Source organism: Oreochromis aureus, linkage group 15 (assembly GCF_013358895.1).
Source record: "Oreochromis aureus strain Israel breed Guangdong linkage group 15, ZZ_aureus, whole genome shotgun sequence".
NCBI classification, from domain to species: domain Eukaryota; kingdom Metazoa; phylum Chordata; class Actinopteri; order Cichliformes; family Cichlidae; genus Oreochromis; species Oreochromis aureus.
In genome coordinates, this window is record NC_052956.1 from 26,708,975 (window position 1) to 26,731,174 (window position 22,200).

Genomic DNA, 22,200 nt, shown 5'->3' on the forward strand with positions numbered 1-22,200 from the left:
GTCCTGATCCTGAGAGGAAAGAACAGATTTATCGGATTAGAGCCGGAGGAGGGCGGACAGAGGCAGGCCCGTAGGCTGCTGACCGGCGGTGACCCACGGTGACCCACGGTGACCGGAGGACTTTCGGCGACGCTCCGAACCCCGCGGCTCAAAATGTCGGGAAGCTTCTCCCGGAGCTAACGGCTAACGGCTAGCAGCTAGGCAGGAAGCGGAGCCTCGGCGGCGGATACACCCGGACTGAGCGACGCGGGCCCGGCGGAGCATCCTGGAGAGTCCGGCAGGGACCGACAGCAGGATGTCGGCGCAGGAGCGGTTGAAGCGGCTGGAGAAGCTGCTGCTGGAGCAGCGGGCGGCCGGCTGCCTGAGCGTGGAGGCGCTGCTAGACCTGCTGCTCTGCTTCTACACCGAGTGCTCCCAGTCCCCGCTCAAGAGGGAGAAGCACGTCACCGACTTCCTGGAGTGGGGTAAGATCCGAGGGGGTGGGAGTCAGGTTCAGCAGTCTGGAGCTGTCCTAATGACAGGACAAAGGTCAACCAAGGAGATCCAGGTGTAGCACGCTTTAGGGAGTTTCAGGTGTACGTGAGGTAGATCCAGTGTGCTTGAGGGGTCAGAGGCAGATTCACCTCACAGGTGTCTGAAGGCTCTCTCCCCTGAGCTCAGCTCCAGGTTTGTGGAGCTGTTTGAAAGAGGATTCTGAAGGCTTAAACGGCGTCTCTGGGTCTCTCGTGGTCTGACGTGGTCACAAGATAATAATCGAGGTGATCAGGTTTAAAGTTCAGTCAGGATGAAGAACAGTAGGATCATCCTCTCTTGCTCAGGCTCCGCCTTCCTGCCCTGGTTGTGGGTCCCATGTAGACTGTTAGCGTTTCCATGGTGACTGCATGTCGCTAATGTTATTCAGTGATAAAGGTGTAATCGATCAGCTGGTCTTGAATCAGCTTCCAGCTTCTGTGCAGCTGAAACACTCTGGCCCAGTTTGACCTGGTTCAGCCTGTTCCTGTCCTGGTTTCTGTGACCTGGTTTCAGTTTGCGGTTCTGCTCTGAGTTGGAGCAGGACACCGGCCCTCAAGGCCTGGAGTTCCCCTCCCATGCTTTAAAGTAATCCATAATTGCTTCAGACAGCATCGCTCTCTGAGCAATCACAAGGTTCTTAGACTCAGGCACTCACCTAAGAGGGCGGGGACAAGAGAGGATGCACTCACTTCATTTGTCCTCCATTAATAATGTATGACAAACCACTTTATCGCTGATCAATAACTGCCCTCCATCCGTTATTGATCAGTGATAAAGTTCTCCACCTGCTGCAGAACTGAACCAGGACCAGCAGCCGCGGTCACTCTGCAGACATGTCTGCGTCAGTTGGCAGCAGACTCGTAGACATGGAAACCATAATGCTGCCATGACGTGGTGAATGTTTCTGTGCTCTGTTTCTCAGCCCTCAGCCTGGGAAGTCACAGCAGTGACATCAGTCAGGCCGAAAGTGTTTGCAAGCGTTAAGTCAGGCCTCTGAGGAAGAATTGAAACCAGCTCAGCTCCTCTGCTGTGTTTCTATTCTGGTTTCTATCAGAGTAAGTGTGAGTGACCCAGATAAATCTGATCTCAGATCAGATGAATAAATGATGAGGAGCTGACAACATGCAGGGTACTAATGACTCAAACTCACTGCCAGACTCGGGTCGTTCTGTTATCAGGATACATTTAACCTAACGTCAGCGATCAGGGTCAGAGATCACACAAAGCTGGTTATCATCTCGCTGAGTTAACTCGGGGTTTAACCTGCAAGTTCACGTGAAAGGGGCAGAGCTGATAGCATCTGACCAATTTAAAGGGACATTTCACCTTTCATGTGACTCCTTTTCTACAGAGATGCTGTCAAGTAAAAATCTGTAAAGAACCTAAAAATCTAAGTGAATAACCTGAGAGGTGAAACTGGTTAATCTGGTCATTTGTGGCACAAAGCGGGAAAACACAAGTTGAATTGCAGTAAATGATTTTGTCTTTGTTTTTAAGGCAACGACTGCACATTTGTGTCTGAAACACAGAAACTGTAACATTTCCTGTCACACAGACTGATGACGAAGATCAGAGTGGATGAATGTGATTGGTTGAAAAGTCCTGGTGTTCTGTGTTTGTAGCAGATAAGAGTCAAGTATGATCAACTAGAACAAGATTTAGACATTTGCTGCATCAGCACATGAACGTTCAGTCTGAGCCACTCTAGGTTCATGCACTGCTCTCAGGAACAAGCTGCACACTGATGCACATAAAAGAATCAGAGGACCGCTTCTGCTTTAAACTCTGAATATAACCTGCTCTTGACCAGGTGAGGGCTTCAGCCTCTGTTATCATTGTGATTTGATCTGGTAAGAAGCCAACAACAGAATGTTACCTGTATGAGATGGGTTAGTGTGGACCTCTGCGTGCGTGAGATGACATTACCCCAGCTCTTCTGTGTGTTGCAGTGAAGCCATTCACAACCACGGTGAAGGACATGCGGCTGCACAAAGACGACTTCGAGATCCTGAAGGTGATTGGACGAGGAGCTTTTGGAGAGGTAAGAGTTCCTGATGACCTGTGACCTGTCAGGCAACTAAAGGTGACGAAAAGGAAAAGTGGCGTATTCATGTGTAGACAGAATAAATACAGACTCTTACTTTGTAAATACCCTTTTTGACTGATATCAGAAAATGACCCTCATCATCATTTCTCTGGAATTGTATTTTACAGTAAGACAGCACGGTGGCACGGTGGTTAGCACTGTTGCCGCACAGCAAGAAGGTCCTGAGTTCAATTCCACCATCAGGCCGGGGTCTTTCTGTGTGGAGTTTGCATGTTCTCCCCGTGTTTGCGTGGGTTCTCTCCGGGTACTCCGGCCTCCTCCCACCGTCCAAAGACATGCAGCTTGTGGGGATAGGTTAATTGGATAATCCAAATTACCACTAGGTGTAAATGTGCGAGTGAATGTGAGTGCGAATGGTTGTCTGTCCCTGTGTGTTGGCCCTACGACAGACTGGCGACCTGTCCCTATGACAGCTGGGATAGGCTCCAGCGCCCCCCCGTGACCCTGAAAAGGATAAGCGGAAGCGAATGGATGGATACTTTGTAAAGCACCTGAGCCGTGGGATTTCCTGTCCATATTGTGTGTTTGAGACGGCATATTGTGTGTTTGAGACGGCACACTGTGTCACAGTGGCTCAGAGGAGGCTCCGCCCTCTTCCTCTGCAGTCTGAGGGAAAACGGGAAGGGCTATTCCAGGCAAACACAGGAAGTAAATGGGAAGCTGTTAGGAACACAAACCTGATGGAGGAGGCGGCGGAGTGATGACCAGTCCCTGAAACAAAACTTCATTTCAGTTAATGTCGCAGGCATTAACTCCACCACCTGTGACATCATCAGAGGCAGGGTGACTGAACAAATCCAGGTCATGTCATGTGTTTGTTGTTGTTTTGACAGACACGTGGCAAAAAAATCAATCAATAAACAAGTCAGCAGAGAGAAACTGTGACCCTGCGTCTGTAACCTGATTGGTCGGAAGGCTCCTCGCGCTGTAGGCTCGGCAGTCGTCTCAGTCCTAAAACTGGATACAGCCCCGTCCTCCTCGCCTCACCTGAGCCTGTGGCCCAGAAATAATCCAAGGTGGAGATGGTAATCAAGGATAATCTGAAGATCACTGTGGACGCTGATGGAGATCTCATATTAAACGTGCTGCAGCACACCACGATGTGATTGGCTGAAATATTGAAGTTCTGTTTAATGTGAACAGAGACGGGTTGGTGAGGTCTTACATACAAGAAGTTTGACGTGATCGTGGTCAGGTAGCGTGGTACAAGGGGACAGAGCAATTCAGCTCTTTACAGCATGGACGCAGCTTCCTGTGAGACATGCAGTGAAGACGTGCACACACATCAGAACCCACACGGTACTGTGGTATTTGTAGTCCTTCTTGTTTGAGGTCTGCACTAAGCGTCCTCTCTGGCATCTTTTGGGTTTTTGGATAATGTGTAAAGCAGAGCGAGTGTCCTCGGCAGCCGCTGTCAGTGTGTGTCTGCTTCTGTGTGTGCGTTCTTCACATACCGGAGGACAGGTGTGTCACAACCACACCTGCCTGCTGCCCTGGGACATAAACACACACCTGTCCTCAGGTATGTCCCAAAGCACCGGGCAGGCATGGCTGTGACACACCTGTCCTCAGGTAACTCCAGGTGAGCTGTGTGGGTGGGGTTCTATGTCATGTGCTCAGACCAGCTCTGCAAGTGGTGTTAAAGATACACACCCGGTCACCATGGCGACCATAGCAGCAACACTGCACAGGTGATACACCTGTGGGAGGCACGCAAATTTGAAACACGCACTGACATGGCATCATTCTGGACCCTTGTTTGTGTTCACCTGTGTGTTCATGTTTCTCGCCCCCCTCTCTCTCTGTCAGGTTGCCGTGGTGAAGATGAAGCACACGGAGCAAGTTTATGCTATGAAGATCCTCAATAAGTGGGAGATGCTAAAGCGAGCAGAGGTGGGCTCCTTTTCATGATCATGTAATGTGCTGTTGTGACCTTAGCGTGCTGTTGGCGTGTTATTGACGTGTCGGTATGCTGTGAGTGTAGACGGCATGTTTCCGTGAAGAGCGTGACGTCCTGGTGAAAGGAGACAGTCAGTGGATCACCAACCTGCACTACGCCTTCCAGGACGACAACTATTTGGTGAGTACTTGCTGCTGTCCTCTGTGGGACTGGGACTGGTACTATCTTTAACTCCTCTGTGTGTACCTGTACTGCAGTACTTGGTGATGGATTACTACGTGGGTGGCGACCTGCTGACGCTGCTCAGTAAGTTTGAGGATCGACTTCCTGAGGATATGGCCAAGTTCTACGTGGCTGAGATGGTACTTGCCATCCACTCCATCCATCAGCAGCACTACATCCACAGGTACTCGGAGTACTGCACACTGTACTGCCTGTACTTCACACTGTACTCTAAGTTGTACTGGTCCTACCAAAGGTATGTGCCTCTGTGTGTCCAGGAAGTGTGCTTTTCCTGCTGCAGTGTCCTCTGGGAAATGTAGTTCCTTTCTGCTCAGCCAGCCTTTTCCTTCCTGAGATGGCTGAACTTTAACCTGCTGTTGTTCAGTCTCACACAGCTTTATTCACACACAGTTTACACACAGATTTAAGGCGCATCACGTGATCGGAGTTGGATAAAACATGGACGCACATCCCGCTTGGTACGCCTGGTCATATGTTTTAGAAAGGACCATGTGGAGGTTGTCACAGTGAGTGTGTGATTTCAGAGAAAGCCTCTCGTCACCGCCAGCTTCAAAACCCAAAACGGTGACAGCAAAAACACTCATCTGAAAAAGACCAATGGGTTCACGGCACAGTACCGCCACCCATCTTTATACTGTGTGTGGTCAGTCAGATCCTGCTGCGGCATCAGCTGACCATGTGACCTGTCTGTGATGAAGGTGACGATGATGAGCTGAGTATGTTTTTCGTCTTTCAGAGACATCAAACCTGACAACGTCCTGCTCGACGTCAATGGCCATATTCGCCTCGCAGACTTCGGATCCTGTCTCCACATGATGGAGGACGGCACGGTAACTGTCATGCTCCCACCGCTGCTTTGAAGCTAACAGTGCTCACGTTAGTCTGGTTTAAGGTTAACCCTGGTAATGTTAGTGCTGGTCTGAAGTCAGGAACTTCAATAGCTTAATTAAGTTAAGCTTGTTTAGTTCTGTTACTTGAGCTTAAGTTGACCGTTGACCTTTTCTGGATGACCTTTTGTAACCTCGGCCCATCCCAATGTGTCACTACAGGTTCAGTCCTCGGTGGCAGTTGGCACGCCAGACTACATCTCCCCAGAGATCCTGCAGGCAATGGAGGACGGGATGGGCCGCTATGGCCCAGAGTGCGACTGGTGGTCGCTGGGTGTGTGCATGTACGAGATGCTGTACGGCGAGACACCGTTCTACGCTGAGTCGCTGGTTGAAACCTATGGCAAGATCATGAATCATGAGGTCAGAACCAAGGATTGTTCTGTCTGCCAGAGTAATCGGGCTGTCTTTCGGAATAAATAAAGACGCTAGCTGTTACAGTAATCAGATTACACTCTGTCAGGGTAATGATACTGTGCTCTGTAATTAGATTACTTTTGTCCTCCTGCCCGTGCTGTGCTGCTGTTTCCAGGTTACGAGTCTGTCTCCAGGCTCTCGTCCCACTTCCTGTTTCTAAATCAGAGCTCGTCCCTCAGCGCACGCTCGCCTTTTTGTCCAGTTTCCAGACTCTTCGTCTTCCTCTGAATGCCTCCTTGTCTTTTCTTTTGCTGTTTCCAGGAGCGTTTCCAGTTCCCTTCCCATGTGACCGATGTGTCTGAAGATGCCAAGGATCTGATCCAGCGCTTGCTCTGTTCCAGGGAACGTCGCCTCGGACTTAATGGGATCTCCGACTTTAAAAGCCACCCTTTCTTCAACGGGATCGACTGGGACAACATCCGGTCCACCGGGGCCCCCTACATCCCCGAGGTGTCCTCACCCACCGACACCTCCAACTTTGACGTAGATGATGATGTCCTGAAGAACCCGGTGAGGACCGTCTTTCTATCCTCAAGACCGTTTTACATAGGAAACAGCATGCAGTGGGCTCACCACTAGCTGGAGCGAATCACGTAAAATTAATCAACCCAGTTGAACTTTGACTGTGGCATGTGGGATTTCTCCCCGCCAGAGTGCTTTCGCTGCGCTTTGCAGAGGGCAGTACAGTATGTGCTGCTCCCTGTGAGAAATGGCCTTCCATCAGTCTGACTGCTCTGAGACTCCATCAGTCTCAGAGTCACCTGGAGTCACAGGGCAGTCAGACTGATGGAGTCTGAGGCCCAGGAGTCTCTGAGAGTCCCCGAGACTCCAGGTGACTCTGAGACCACAGGTTTTCCAGTGGCCTTTCTTGTCCGCACAGTCCTTCATGCTGACAGGTCTTCTCTCTACAGGACATTGGACCTCCAGTGTCTCACACTGGTTTTACAGGGCAGCACCTCCCCTTCGTTGGATTCACCTACACCACCGACAGCTGCTTCTCCGACCGCAGCTCTGTCAGCAGGGCGGGGTTGCGTGTCCAGATCGAAACAGACGGCGGAGCGGGAGGGGAGGAGGTGGAGGTTTTTGAGAAGAGGATTCGTCGACTGGAGCAGGAGAAACAGGAACTGAACCGCAAACTGCAGGGTAAGGAGGAGGCGGACTCCAGCAGTACTCCCACAGTACGCTGTAGGACTCCAGCACTACTTTAGCAGTACTCTGTAGGACTCCAGCACTACTTTAGCAGTACTCTGTAGGACTTGATCAGTATTCCTGCAGTACTCTGTAATACTGCAGTACTCGCTGTGACCTCACAGTGTCTGCCCTCCCACAGAGTCGACTCAGGCCCTGCAGGCTCCAGCTCGAGGAGGAACTCTGAGTCGAGACAAAGAGATCAAGAAGCTCAACGAGGAGATTGAACGACTCAAGAAGAAGCTGGCAGGTCAGAGGATGTTTCCGTGGTAACAGACACAGCTGGTGTGGTAGCACCTGATGTAGTTTAGAGCAAACAGCAGCTCCAGCTTCTCTATATGTTAGTGATACTGATCAGTAACCTGTGCTCACATCATCAGCCTTCAGCTCTGTGAATCACAGCAGTCTGCAGGCACGGAGTGCATCATCGCTGCCACACGCACATCCAGATATTTTTAGATGGATGGTTGTTGTAACTGAGACCTCGGGTTTAGAAGACACTCTCCGTCCAGATGTTTCAGTCTGACTATGCTTGGAGCATAGTTAGCTGAAACCCTGAAACTTTATTTCCTGTTAGGTTTGTTTAACAGCACCACTCGCAGGAAACCTTAAATATTTCAAGTTCTGTGCTCCACCCCGAGCTTGTGTTTAATGTCATACAGACAAGTTTATTAATACGCTGGAGCCGATGAGACAGTACTCAGAAAAATCCCTTTAAATAAAGTTATTAAAGTAATGTCACACTTTTATTTATTAAAATAAACCCTGCCCCTGTAATCTCAGACTCTGACAGGCTGGAGCACCAGCTGGAGGAGGCGGTCTCTCTCAGACAGGACTATGAAAGCTCCGCCTCCAAAATGAGGAGCCTGGAGAAGCAGGTGAAAAGCCTGCGACAGGAGAAGGATGAGGTCCACAAGGTACGCGCACCTGGCCGCAGGTGGAGCTGCTTTTCAGAATAAAGCCCCTTTTCCATTAGTACCGACTCTGATCAGCTCGTTTTCCATTACAATCCAGCACTACCTGATGTGACTGGTTGTTGTCATAGCAACATGTTTGAGCATCCCGCGACTTAATTACTATGCAGAATGCTATAACAAAGGTGGACATCGAAGCGACGACATACCTGTGGCTTTTCGTCAAACTCGTCGGACTGTTTTTTGTAGCCATTTCCCTCGTTGGCATGGTTTTAAAAAATGGCAGTTTTGATTTTCGTGAACAAGATGCTCTCATGATTCATCGAGTGACGCTACCGACCAGGCAATCAGTGGCATGCAGTGTGACGACGTCATTTTAGTACCTGCTCAGATGGCTTGGAACCCTGGGTGAGCAGGTACTAAAACGGTACCAGGAACTAGGACCTTACAGAAAACCCTTTAAACTGTGGCGAGTCAATCCGAGTAGTTACTAATGAAAAGGGGCTTAATAGTCATGTAATTCCAAACTAATAAACCCCACACCCTCTGAGCAGCAGTTGGCTGACGCCCTGGAACGCCTGAGGAGTCAGACGAAGGAGCTGAAGGAGGCGCACTCGCAGAGGAAGCTGGCACTGCAGGAGTTCTCTGAGCTGTCAGAGAGGATGGCTGAGCTGCGCTCCTCAAAGCAGCGCCTGACCCGCCAGCTCCGTGACAAGGAGGAGGAGATGGAAGCGCTGCTGCAGAAGATGGACGGCACGAGGCAGGAAATCCGCAAGATGGAGAAGAGCCGCAAGGAGGTGAGCGAGGAGGAGGAGTGCAGAGCATCAGCACTGACCATTTGTGATTAAAACCTTAGAGACGAAAGTCTCCTCCGTTAGCATTCACCCTGGTTATGGAGGGTTAGGGAGCGTCTGTCGGGTTATCAGTTTGGTCCCTTTAACTAATTTGTAAGTGATGATGATTGTGCACATGTCCTGATGACAGGAAGTCAGGAACAGAAGTGTGAGAGGTCTGAAGATGAGCCTGAGAGACAAACAAAGCAGGAAAAAGAGGATTTGTTTTTGGTTCATAAGTGAGGTAGAGCCGTCTGGGTATCGCCAACAGTGCAGCGTGATACTGTTCTCTTGTGTGGTTAGCAGTACAGCTCTACAGATTAAGAGTTTGTTTTCTGACTTTCTAAGTTGAGTTCCAGAGTCAAACTGGAAAGACTTAATCAGGAATGGGAGGTGCACCATCAGTCCTGAGGTGCACCTCCTCGTGCTGACCAGCAGAGGGAGACAGACTCCTGTAATAAGCAGGAAGCCGTTGGTCACTCAAAGGACACTTTGATGTGAAACGAGAAGGAACCAAGTGTTTAAAGCGCCGTGAGCACATGTCAGAGACACGACAGGTCTAAAAGGTTTGGTCAGATCATAAGATGAATTATGACGGCTCCTTCATAAAGTGTTCAGGTTCTGGGTTAATGAAGGGACGCTCTCACTGTCGGAAGGTGTGTTCTGACCACACCTTCTGCTCGCGCTGACTGTTGGAGGCTGTTCCTCTTTGTTCTCTTGAGCAGCAGGAAGTGGAAGCTTTGGGGTTTTCAGAAATGTTTTCAGGTCATATTAATGTCAGATTGCATAGGCAGCATACATACACAGTTCAGATCACCCTGAGTGACGGTGCTGTGCTCTGATTGGCCAAACATGTCATTTAAAGTGCAGACTTCAGTATAATGGCAGGAATGATTCAGTGACGTGGGAAACACCCAAGTGAGCTTAAAGGAATTAAAACTGCAGAGAGTGAATCAGGGTTACAGGAAAGGAGGCGAATGAATCACTAACCACTGCTAATGACATCACTTCTTGTTAGCAGGGTGTAAAAGTCATATAAACCTAAAAGTTGTGTGACTTCCCTATTCACAAACCGTCTGCTGACACTCAGTGGAGGGGGAGGTGATGGTGGGTCGACAGCTGGTTCCACAGCATGCACACCTGTTTGCAGGTGTGGTTATAAAGAACCTCATGAGGATGATAAGAATTTCATGCAAAAGCAGGAAAATGAGACTCATTTTGAGCAGCACTAGTCTGACATCATCACCCATCAGCTCAGCCTGAGGAGTGATTGATGTCTCTTATATTCCATGTTTATGATGGGACTGTGGGGTGTGGCGTCTTCCTCACTGCAGACACATGTTCATGTTTATGTGCTGTAACGCAGCTCTGCTGTGCGCTCCATCTGCACACCAGGGCGCCTCATGTTAGGTCCCCTGCAGAGCTTCCCTCTCAGTAGGTCTGAGTCTCAGGCTATGTCCACACGTACACGGGTATTTTTGAAAACGGAGATTTTCCGTTTTCGTTTTAAAAAATAATCCCGTCCACACGTAAACGCAGAAATGAAGGAAAACGCTGCTAGGAACATGCCAAAGCAACAGGTGGTGATATATTCCTAACCGTGTAGAAATGTTGGCCAATCAGAAGTCTAGAAGCCTCGGTGGGAAATAGTAAACAAAGATGGGGCATAGAAGCAGAACCGAGTCGTATGTGTGGAGGGACAGTAACTGTGTGTGTATATGTAAGCATTTAAACACTGCAGAGAGTACAATTAACAGTAACAGTATTGTAGAAATTCATTTCACCGAAACAATAATGTGGCGCACAGTGTGACGTCAAAAAAGGCGCACACCTTTGACGCTGCGTTTTCTCCGTTTTCCTCGTCCACACGTAAATACAAAAACCAAGTTTTCGAAAATATCCACCCTGGCAGGCGTTTTTAAAAATCTCCGTTTTCAGTGACCGAAAACGCCATTTACGTGTGGACGAAAGGTGCAAACGCATAGAAAAATCTGCGTTTTCAAAAATACCCGGGTACGTGTGGACGTAGCCTCAGTAAGCTCCACTGACCTGCTGACACGCCTGCAGGTGAAGGGGTGTCACTGCGGCTCTGCTACAAGCGTTCACGTGCTCTGTGCTCACCTTCAGTTTACAGATTTAAAGGATCCAAAATAAAAGCCTTTTGTTTGTGTGTTAGCTGGAGGCTCAGCTGGATGAGGCGCAGACAGAGGCATCAAAGGAGAGGAAGCTGAGGGAGCACAGCGAGGTTTACTCCAAACAGCTGGAGGCGGAGCTACAGAGTCTAAAGGTCAGAGGTCACACACACACCCTTACACCCATTATGACCTCACGATCCCGATTTGAGCCTGGGAGCCGGTCCTCACAGTCGTGCAGAAGGGCTTCTTAGTGGTTCTGGTTCTGGTCCTAGTCTCAGCAGGGCCGTGGAGTAGCAGCGGGAGGAGCGGAGTTTCAGCAGGAACTATCCCGTCTAAAGGCAGAGCTGGACAAGAAGGTGGTGTTCTACGAGGAGGAGCTCCTGAGGAGGGACTCGGCCCACTCCTCTGAGATAAAAAACCTCCGCAAAGACCTGCAGGAGTCTGAGGGGGCGCAGCTCACCGCCAACAAGGAGCTGCTGCAGCTCCGAGACAAGCTAGACAAGGCCAAGAGGGACAGGTGAGTCCTGACCCGGGTTTACTGGCAGGTACAGGTGAGTCATGGCCAGATCCATGCTGACCCAGTGTGTGTGCGCCCCCTCAGGCAAGTTGAGATGGAAGAAGCTCTCACTGCTCTCAAGGAGAAACATGAGCGAGAGAAGAACCTGCTGACAGAAGAAAACCGAAAACTGACGACAGAGACCGACAAGGTGATACTCCTGTAGTACTGTTACTGCACACTTTGTAGTACTAGGAGCACCGCTGTGTAATACTGCTCTCGATGTGGTTGTGTCCAGCTGTGCTCGTTCGTGGATAACTTGACGGCTCAGAATCGGCAACTAGAAGACGAGCTGCAGGACCTGGCGTCCAAGAAGGAGAGCGTGGCTCACTGGGAGGCTCAGATCACCGAGATCATCCAGTGGTGAGTCACATGAGCTGCTTGGACACCACCGCGGGTTCAGCAATACATTTTTAACCTCCTAGGACCTGCCGTCCACATATGTGGACATCACATTTTGCGTTATTTAGACCAAAATACTCAATTTTGCTCTACATGGGCCTGATATCCACTTACGAGGACATTATACTGCTACTGTCAAAATTTTAAATGAATATCCTCATTTGTGGCTCTCATTTTTCTTAAAAACAAAAATAAGGTATAAAAAAAAAATCTGGAAATTCTTTGTTTTTACATTCATCGGGTCCCAATATGCCCAAATATCCAAGAGAAATTAAAAATGCATGTCGTGGAAGAGTTCGGGTCTTAGGAGGTTAAGGACATATGGTACACTGTGTTCAGGGTCAGCGACGAGAAGGACGCTCGAGGTTATCTGCAGGCTCTGGCCACCAAGATGACGGAGGAGCTGGAAACTCTACGCAGCTCCAGCTTGGGAACCAGACCTCTGGTAACACACACACACACACTTGTTTAATCCGAGAATAATATATGAGCGTGGGACTTCACCTGTTGAAGCCTCCGCCTGTCACACGTGTGTGTTTAGACATCACTCAGTCATAGCAGAACAATTTTTTTTCAATTTATGTTACAAATTCTCAGAAATGTTTTATCCCTAACTGAAGGCTTTTATTGTGAAAGAAATGCAGGAATGTCTTCCACCTTCATCAGACTGTAGTACTGTCTGTATCTGTGTGTTGATTTTGTTTGGGGTTTTTTTTCTTTTTCTTTTTTCTTTTTTCTTTCAAACCTGCTGTCTTAGCTGGAATTAGGAGTGGCCACTCCCCCTAAGAAGCCCTGGCCTCCCATTGATGGAGACAGGAGGGTGAGTGAGCTGGTCACGATTTCCAGCCAGTCAAAAATCACTTCCTGGGCGAGCTTAAAGATGCTTGCATGGCTATTGGCTTGCATGTGTACCACTGATATTAGAACGCAGCGAGGGTTTACCAGTGCGGGTTCCTGACACCTGTGACAAAGTCATAGAGTGGATCACACAGAAGCCTATAGACAAGAAGGCTTGAACTCTGACCTCTATAGGTCAGAGTTCAAGCAGAGGCACAGATGAGGAGGTTACAAAGAGAGTTAGTGTCTACAGTGACCTCTCGAGATGAATCCAGGGTCAGGACAGAGTGAGGGTTCAAGCTCTGGTGGGGACAGAGTGGAGACAAAGCTTTAGTCTAAGGTGGTGTCACAGTCTGTCCTTCAGGGAGTAGTTTACTCTGTACTTGAGTCAGTACTCGTCTACACATTAGTTTGTACTCACTGAGTACCTCCAGTAGGCACCTGGGGGGTCAGGTACTTCACTTCAGGTACTCTTCTGTTATCTTTGAAGGTTTTGAGTCATCTGGAAGTTAAGCAGTGCGTCCTTTAGGGCTTTAAGTGATCAAATCTTGATGTCATATGAAGATGTCGCACTTTCCAGCAGCTACATCGATGGCATCACATGTCCGGACATCACCTCACCTGCAGTCTGGTCATCCGACTGCACCATTTCTTGCTTTCTGAGCTTCGATGTACAGTGAGAATAAACAGGTGCCTGTCCTTCTGACTCCGCCCCCTCCAGGACCCCCTGTGGAAGGTGCGCCGCAGTCAGAAGTTGGACATGTCTGCTCGCCTCGAGCTGCAGTCAGCTCTGGATGCTGAAATCAGAGCCAAACAGCTGGTCCAGGAGGAGCTGCGCAAAGTCAAAGCCTCAAACATCAACCTGGAAAGGTCAGAGGTCATACCGAGGCAGACTGTCATCTTATCTGTGTACTGTGTTCACCTATCTGACCCATGTCTCTCTGCCTACAGTAAGCTTAAGGAGACAGAGGAAAGGAGCAAGGAAATGGTGGAGCAGATGGAGACCCTAAAAAAGGAGATGGAGGAGACCCGTTCACGTTCCGACAAAGGTTAGGCAAAACTACTCAGACCAGGTGTGTATGATTTTTAGGGTGAAGTGAACCTGGTCTGAGAGGACAGGTAGGTTACAGTGCTGTCTGTGGGCGTGTCTTCACCATCTATCTCTGTGCAGGTCTGAAGCTCCCAGACTTCCAGGACCCTATCTTTGAATACTTCAACACGTCTCCTCTAGCTCCAGACCTCACCTTCAGAGTGAGTTACCTGTCTGACTTTCCTACCACTCACAGTAACAAACCCACACACAGCAGCTCACAGGACAGTGATGCCATTCGGGTGTAGTGCTGATTTACTCAGCTTCGTCTTGCTTCTTTCTCTTTGTAACTTTGAAGCGTCAGTTTGCTCTGCTTCCTCGCTGCATGCTCTCTGGGAAGAAGTAGGTTTACCCTCCCCTCTTCAGACAGTGACCTGCCACCTTCAACCTCAAGTATAGCTGCTAGTTTTGTACTAATGACATCAACAACCACTCAGGTCAAATTAATGCCCTGCACACCTGATCAGACTGACTATAAAAACCTCCATCCATAGAATAGACTCCGCCCACACACAAAAAAAAAGCCTTGCTTAGCTTCAGTCCTCTTAACCTCATATTACTGCAGTACTACTTCATGTGTCCGCTGTATGAATACTGCAGTAGTGGATTTGTAGTTGTCACAGTTCATCTGATCAGGTGTTGATCATCTTTATGTGTCACTGTTTTTACCTGCAGCCCTCAGACATAGACGCCACCCCTGCAAAATCAGACACTACGCCCCCATCACCCTCCACAGGCTCCGAAAACGAGGTTGGTCACAGATGAGTCTTTGCACAGGTGTCCTGTATGTTACGGTTTGTTTAACTGATTGACCCGTTTGTGTCCACAGGAAATTAAAGCAGTCCCTTCGAGCCCCTCTCCCATCTATCAGAGCACAGCGCTGACCACACCAAAGGTACCCCGAGGTTCCTGCAGGTGTCCTATGACTCCACAGGGCCACTCAGATCGTGGTAATTGTAAGAGATTTTTACATTTTTTTTTGTGTGTGTGTGTTTCAGCCCAAAGCTCACCAGCTGAGCATCAAGACATTCTCCAGCCCGCCTCAGTGCACGCACTGCACCTCCCTGATGGTGGGACTAATCCGGCAGGGATACGCCTGCGAAGGTATGCAGCGCTAACAGCACCTTTGCTTCTGGTTCAGTCACAGGTGTCTGACTGACTCTCTGTCTCTGCAGTGTGCTCCTTCATCTGTCACGTTTCCTGTAAAGACCACGCCCCTCTTGTCTGCCCAATCCCAGCAGAGCAGGCCAAGAGGCCACAGGGCATTGACGTCCAGAGGGGAATCGGCACTGCATATAAGGGCTACGTCAGGGTGAGTCCACTGACACGGTACTGACCCTGTAACTGTGTAGCAGCTCCACATACTCAAGCTAGTTTGTTTCCGTCAGATTCCGAAGCCCAGTGGGGTGAAAAAGGGCTGGCAGCGAGCATTCGCCGTGGTCTCTGACTGCAAACTCTTTCTCTACGACATCCCAGAGGGAAAATCCACGCAGCCTGGGGTGGCAGCCGGTCTGGTCCTCGACCTCAGGTATTCTGTTTGCTCACCTTCTGTCAGAACATGAAAACACTACTTGAGGTCTTTTGAAGAGTCCGCTTGTTTTAGCAAAAATCCCTGGACTCTGGAGCAAGTTCCAGGTCTTCTAATTCAATTCAGTTTTATTTATACAGTGCCAAATCACAGCAACGGTCGCCTCAAGGTGCTTTATATTGTAAGGTAGACCCTACAATAATACATACAATGAAAACTCCAACAATCATATGACCCCCTATGTACAAGTGGTTCGGCACCAGTGGGAAAGGAAAAACTCCCTTTTAACAGGAAGAAATCCTCTATCCGCTCCTCCCTGAGCAAGGGGAGGAAGACAGGACAAAGACATGCTGTGGAAGAGAGCCAGAAATTAATAGCAAGTATGATTCAGTGCAGAGAGGTCTATTAAGTGAGAGAAGAAAAAACACCCAGTGCATCATGGGAATCCCCCAGCAGCCTACACCTATAGCAGCTTAACTAAGGGAGGATTTAGGGTCACCTGGTCCAGCCCTAACTATATGCTTTAGCAAAACGGAATGTTTTAAGCCTAATCTTAAAAGTAGAGATAGTGTCTGTCTTCCGAATCCAAACTGGAAGCTGGTTCCACGGAAGAGGGGCCTGAAAACTCAAGGCTCTGGCTTCCATTCTACTTTTAAATTACTGAGCGTATACACAGAGCGTGTGCTTTGGATGAAGGACGTGAAGATTACACTGTGAAACATGAAGTTATCGTTATGTTTTTAATTAAATTGGCTACACAAAAACATCACTGTGTGCTGGAACATGAAGTGACACCGCAGAGAGCGAACAATTCTGAGAAGGTTCGTGTAGGCATGTTAATCCGGGTCCTGAGACGAAGTCTGAAGAAAGTTTGTGTAGCCCTGAGTGTTAGGACAGTTTGTGAGTCCTGGTAAGGTTCATGTAGTTCAGAGACGACTCTGATACCTTTGTGAAGACGGTAATAGTCCCAAGAATGAAAAGATTTAGCTGGTTTAGAGAAGATTTAGGCAGTCGCGTGAAGGCTGCTGGCATTTTTTTTTTGTGTGGAGTTTGTGACAAGTATTATTTTTGTATATGTGATGATCTCTGGCATCTCACTTTTTCAGGGATGAAGATTTGTCCGTTAGTTCGGTCTTGGCTTCCGATGTGATCCACGCAACCAGGAAGGACATCCCCTGCATCTTCAGAGTAGGAGACCCCATCACCGTTATACCATTTGATGTCTGAGCACCAGTGCGTGTCCTGTTCTGATTGTTTTTGTTGTCGTGGTCAGGTGACATCATCGCAGCTGATCTCGCAGCTGTCTTCAGTGTCTCTGCTTGTCCTGGCAGAGAGCGAGGTAGAAAAGAGAAAATGGGTCCGGATTCTGGAAGGTATGCAGAGCATCGTGACCAAGAACCTGCTGAAGAGCCAGCAGGTCCACGTCCTGCACGAGGCCTACGATGCCTCGCTGCCCATCATCAAGACCACGCTGTCCGCCGCTGTGCTCGGTCAGTAACGAGTACTCTGCTGAGAAAGTGTAGGATGGTTGACCGTGGTAGGCTGAAATTGTTTCAGGGTCTCCTGATGGATGGAGTTTCCTGTTGATCTTCAGACTTATTGATTACTTGACTTGTATCAGGTTAATTTTGCTTATTATTTTGTTAAGAACATTTCCCATCTGTGCAGATCGTGAGAGGATCGCCCTGGGAACAGAAGAAGGACTGTTTGTGGTTGAAGTCACGAGAGACGGTGAGCCCAGTGAACAGACTTTGTTCACGTGACTGATTGTGCTGACCTACTTTAACTCCTCCCTTTCTTTCTACAGTGATTGTGAGAGCCGCAGACAGTAAGAAGATCTCTCAGATTGAATTGATCCCAAAGGAGAAGATCATTGCGCTCCTCTGCGGTCGCAACCGTCAAGTTCACCTTCACCCCTGGGGGGTGCTGGAGGGAGCGGAGTCCAGCTTCGATGCCAAGCTGGCAGACACCAAAGGCTGCCAGGCTATGGCTGCCGGCGTTCTCCGCCCAGGAGGCCCCCCCTGCCTGCTGGCTGCCGTCAAACGTCAGGTCAGTGGTATGGGCTCACCTGGAGGAGACCTGCGGTTCTGCTCCGGTGCCCATCCTAATGCTGCAGTCTCTATGTCCCGCTTCCAGGTTCAGTGCTACGAGATCACTCCGGGAAAGCCCCACCACAAGAAGCTGTGGGAGGTGCAGGCCCCAGGTTTGGTTCAGTGGTTGGGGATGCTCAGGGACCGGCTGTGCATCGGTTACCCGTCAGGCTTCGCTCTGCTGGCCTTGCAGGGGGAGTCGTCGCCCATAAGCCTGGTGAGCCCGGCAGACCCATCGCTGTCCTTCCTGGCGCAGCAGCCACTGGACGCTCTGCATGCCCTGGAGGTCGGATCCAGCGAGCTGCTGCTCTGCTTCAGCCAGCTCGGTGTCTATGTGGATGGACAGGGACGTCGGTCCCGGACCCAGGAGCTCATGTGGCCCGCCACACCGCTTGCTTTCTGTACGTTGCACGATTCTTGTATTTGTAGAAACGGGTGCAGTGGATGGTCTCTCACCTGTCTCTCTGTGTGACAGGCTCTAACTCATCTCACCTGACGGTCTACAGCGAGTATGGGGTCGATGTCTTTGATATTCACACTACTGAGTGGGTCCAAACAATCTCCCTGCGCAAGGTAACCAATCACAGTTCAGTGAAGGTCAGACCACCCATTCAGAATGCAGTGATGGCTGAAAAACTGTGCGCACCTATCTACAGATTCGACCTCTGAATGTTGAAGGAACGTTAAACCTGCTGAGCTCAGAACCTCCTCGTCTGATTTACTTCAGCAACACCTCCTCAGGTAGGAGCACACCTGAATCACGTGGACGCTAACGCTCCCACAGCTGAAGCTAACCTGTGCATACCTGTCTTTGTACCCGTGTCTGTTCAGAGGGCGATCTCACCATCCCGGAGACGTCCGATCACAGCAGGAAGTTGATGGTTCGAACTCGCAGCAAGAGAAAGTTTCTCTTCAAGGTTCCCGAGGAGGAGCGACTCCAGCAGAGGAGGTGATTTTAGTCACTTCTGGTGTTTTCCCATGATATGTTTACCTGCGTGCTCACCTGTGTGCTGGTGTCGTTGTCTCCTCAGGGAGATGCTGAGGGATCCGGAGCTTCGCTCTAAGATGATTTCTAACCCCACCAACTTTAACCACGTGGCTCACATGGGACCAGGAGACGGCATGCAGGTCCTCATGGACCTTCCTCTGGTAACTCCTCCTGCTCCTCCTTCTGCTGCCGGCATGTTCTCCTCCGTCACCTCCCCCCACCCCTCTGACTCCTGCCTTCATCACACTGACTCCTCTCTTCTCTCTTCCCCCTGTTTCAACTTCATCCTGCTCCTTCTCATCTTTGTCTGCGTCTTGGTGTTCAGGTTGGTGATGTTGCCTCCCTCTCCTCCTCCCCGTCTCCCTCCCCTTCCTCCTCTTCTTCTCGTCACACCCTCATCTCTCCCCCCTCCAACTTTGAGCACGTGTATCACATGACGTCGGCATCGGCTGGCGCCTTCTTGCAGAAAGATGCCTCCTCTTCCTCCTCCCAGCAGAGCCTCCTGCAGCCTTCCTCCTCCTCCTCCTCTCCCTCCACCTCCTCTGTGGGAAGGGTAGGCCAGCTTCTGTCCCCCCCACCCCCCCCCACACTCAGGCTGCGCCCAGGTCACATGACCTGAATGCAGCAATCACATTATTGATTTGATCACCTCACACTCGCTCATCAGCTGATTGAGCAGCGATGATGTCATCAGGTCACGCTATGTACCTCTGCCAGCTGATCGATCAGTCTGAGGATGCCAGAAGGATCAATAAACTCTATTAATCTGTGTGTGTGTGCCCGCAGAGTGTGATGCCCTCCTCTCATGACGACTCCATTAAAGATAAGCCCCGCCCCCTCTCCAGTATCTCACGGCAACAGAGGAGCAAGACGCACATCACACGCACAGCTTCAGGTAAACACATCTGAGTGTTCATGTCGCCAGTCTCGACACGAACTGTCACTAACTCACCTATCTCTGTGATTTCATTGGCTCAGATTTTGGGGGAGGAGCTTCGTCCCGCAGCATCTGTGACCCGGACGAGATGGACCGAGAGGTACCCCACACACACACATTCACACTCACTCACACAGACACACACTCACTCACACACACACGTCTGGTTTGCTATCCACGTGGGGACATCTCATTGACATAATGCTTTCCCTAGATGCTTACCCTAACCCCAACCATTAAAAATGAATGCCTAACCTTCCCCCTAAACCTAACCATAACTCAACTGTAACCCTGACACTAAAACCACATTTTGAGTGTGAAAAATGCCTTCAACCCTGTGGAGACCTGGATATTGGTCCACAAGAGGGCTTCTGGTCCCCACCAGTATAGTAAATTTCAAATTTTGGTCTCCACCAACATAGTAAGAACCCGTACACTCACTCTCACGCACACACACACACACACACACACACACACACACACACACTCTCTGTTGACCATCAGTCATGATCAGTAATCATGCTTGTGTATTGATCCCTCAGCCTGACTCTGACTCCACCAAACACTCGACGCCCTCCAACAGCTCCAACCCCAGCAGCCCCCCCAGCCCCAACTCCCCCCACCGCAGCCAGCTCACCCTCGACGGCCTGGACTCCGAAGCCTGAAGCCCCGCCCCTACCTGAACGAGTCGGGCTGTGGACTGAGAGCTTAGCTTTTACTTTGAGGGTTTTATTGTGGCGGGGTGTGTTTGCGCTTCCTGCTGCTTTTTATTTTGTTGGATTTTACCTGCTGGGAAGCCCCACCCCTTGTTTTTAACCCCTCCCTGCTGAGAGCTGCTGTGTAACCTTTGACCTTTACTCTGATTGGCTCTATGGGACCAGCGCCTGGTGTTGTCGTGCGTGTGTAATGACTTCCTGTTGGCCTGCAAGGTGACACGGGGAGCGGGCGGCGGTCTCGCTCTGACGAAAACACTGAATTAATTTTGTTGAAGTTGCACATCATCGTCATCGACTTCATCTTTGTTGTCGTTTAGGGTAAAATAATCTTTGATTTGTGTCAGTTATGATCTTTCCTCTGGCCCCGCCCTCTGCTCAGTTGGAGACAGGACAGGGGGCGGGGTCACACCTGAACACTACTGCTTTATTTCTTCCAAAATCACATTTAAAGGATCTTTGTAACGATAAACTGTTAGTGGCCAAAAACAATAAACGAACCTGAATTCAGTCTCTGAGTCTGAGTCACACCTGCACAGGTGAGCCCGGCAGGCAGCCAATCAGGACAAGCAGAGTCCCTGTCATCCTGATAATAACAAATTACAGTAGTCCAGCCTAGAAGTATTAAATGCATGAACTAGTTTTTCAGCATCACTCTGAGACAGGATATTTCTAATTGTAGCGATACTGCACAAATGAAGTAAAGCAGTCCGATATATTTGTTTAATATGTGTACTGAAGGACATATCCTGGTCAAAAATTACTACAAGGTTCCTGACAGTGTTACTGGAGTCGAGTAACACTGTAATGACATCCAGAGTAAGAATCTGGTTAGATATCCCAAAAGGTTGATTCTGTTCATCTGGATGTTTTCAGTCATCATCAGGTAACTTCTTCAGTCTCACCTGACTGCAGCCATTCTGCAAATCTCTGTGAATGGTACTCATGATCATTAATTGAAGACCATAAACTGACCTCACAGCCCATTGTTCTTTCAGTGGTGCTAGTTTCAGTCACTGTGCAAATGTACTGTTTATAAAGTTGGAAACCTACAGTCAGCTGAGACTGAAGAAGTCACCTGATGATGACTGAAAACATCCAGATGAACAGAATCAACCTTTTGGGATTTCCTTACTTAGATAATCGAGCATCAAGACATCTGGTTAGATACATTATTTCTAAGATTTTCAGGGCTGAGTACAATAACCTCAGGTTTATCTGAAGCAGGAAGTCGGAGGTCATCCCACCCTTCCTGTCACTCATTAAAGGTTAATGTGTTTTATTAAAAACAGGACAAAGACAGCTGCTTCTTCTGTGGTGTTTTTGAGGCCATCATGACGACATCCACGGAAGCCTTTAAGCTTGAAGTTCACTGAAATAAGCTGAGTGCAATCGAGCTGCATGTTTAATCCGTCCATGTATGCCGCCTCCATGTACAAAAGTATAAACCTGTCAGCTTGAGAAATGTGTACAGAATGAGCTGTGCAGGAAGTGTCTCTTAAGTTTTTTGTTTTTTTTCTTAGAGTAAAACCCTGAAATTTCTGCCGTAGATGGTGGAAAAATGTAATTTTTTCCAACCGTAAGAAAAATGAACCAAAGCTCCAGGTAAATTGTTGTTATTGAGCACTGTATACAACATGTCTCATTCACACACATGCATACAAACTAGTGCTGTCAATAGATTTAAAAAAATTAACTAATCTCACAATTTTCTGTAATTAATCGCAATTATTTGATCAATAGCCTGGCTGCAATTACACTTTTTCAACTTTATATTTAAGCTTGTAACAGACCTTTATGCAATATAATGAAGTAAATGCAGAATAAACAAAGAATGTATGCTTAAATTCAAAGAGAATTTGAATAGTTTTCTTTTAACACAGGTTCTGTCAAAAGGTTCTGTAAAATACAACTTTTTAAAA

The 22,200-nt window shown here is 49.0% G+C and overlaps 1 protein-coding gene across 1 annotated transcript; it reads left to right on the plus strand.

The window, feature by feature from the left end:
• The first annotated feature begins 266 nt into the window (after nt 1–266).
• Nucleotides 267–20,789, plus strand: cdc42bpb (CDC42 binding protein kinase beta (DMPK-like)). The gene is made up of 37 exons (XM_031734784.2): nt 267–464; nt 2,463–2,554; nt 4,430–4,513; nt 4,605–4,700; nt 4,778–4,926; nt 5,500–5,593; nt 5,813–6,013; nt 6,329–6,577; nt 6,979–7,210; nt 7,398–7,505; nt 8,039–8,172; nt 8,724–8,966; nt 11,179–11,289; nt 11,410–11,654; nt 11,739–11,844; nt 11,932–12,056; nt 12,435–12,540; nt 13,654–13,802; nt 13,884–13,981; nt 14,104–14,183; nt 14,698–14,772; nt 14,852–14,917; nt 15,021–15,126; nt 15,198–15,334; nt 15,411–15,550; nt 16,657–16,738; nt 16,824–17,040; nt 17,219–17,281; nt 17,358–17,599; nt 17,687–18,041; nt 18,116–18,213; nt 18,297–18,381; nt 18,472–18,589; nt 18,672–18,789; nt 19,415–19,523; nt 19,607–19,665; nt 20,108–20,789. The coding sequence occupies exons 1-37, from the start codon at nt 296–298 to the stop codon at nt 20,228–20,230; spliced, it is 5,064 nt and encodes a 1,687-aa protein (XP_031590644.1). The 5' UTR covers nt 267–295; the 3' UTR covers nt 20,231–20,789.
• Nucleotides 20,790–22,200: the final 1,411 nt, after the last annotated feature.

Coding starts and splice junctions, on each gene's coding strand:
- cdc42bpb (XM_031734784.2), top strand. CDS start 296: ATGTCGGCGCAGGAGCGGTTGAAGCGGCTGGAGAAGCTGCTGCTGGAG. Junction 2,555..4,429: donor GACGAGGAGCTTTTGGAGAG/GTAAGAGTTCCT, acceptor TCTCTCTGTCAG/GTTGCCGTGGTGAAGATGAA. Junction 18,790..19,414: donor TCCTCATGGACCTTCCTCTG/GTAACTCCTCCT, acceptor GTGTGCCCGCAG/AGTGTGATGCCCTCCTCTCA.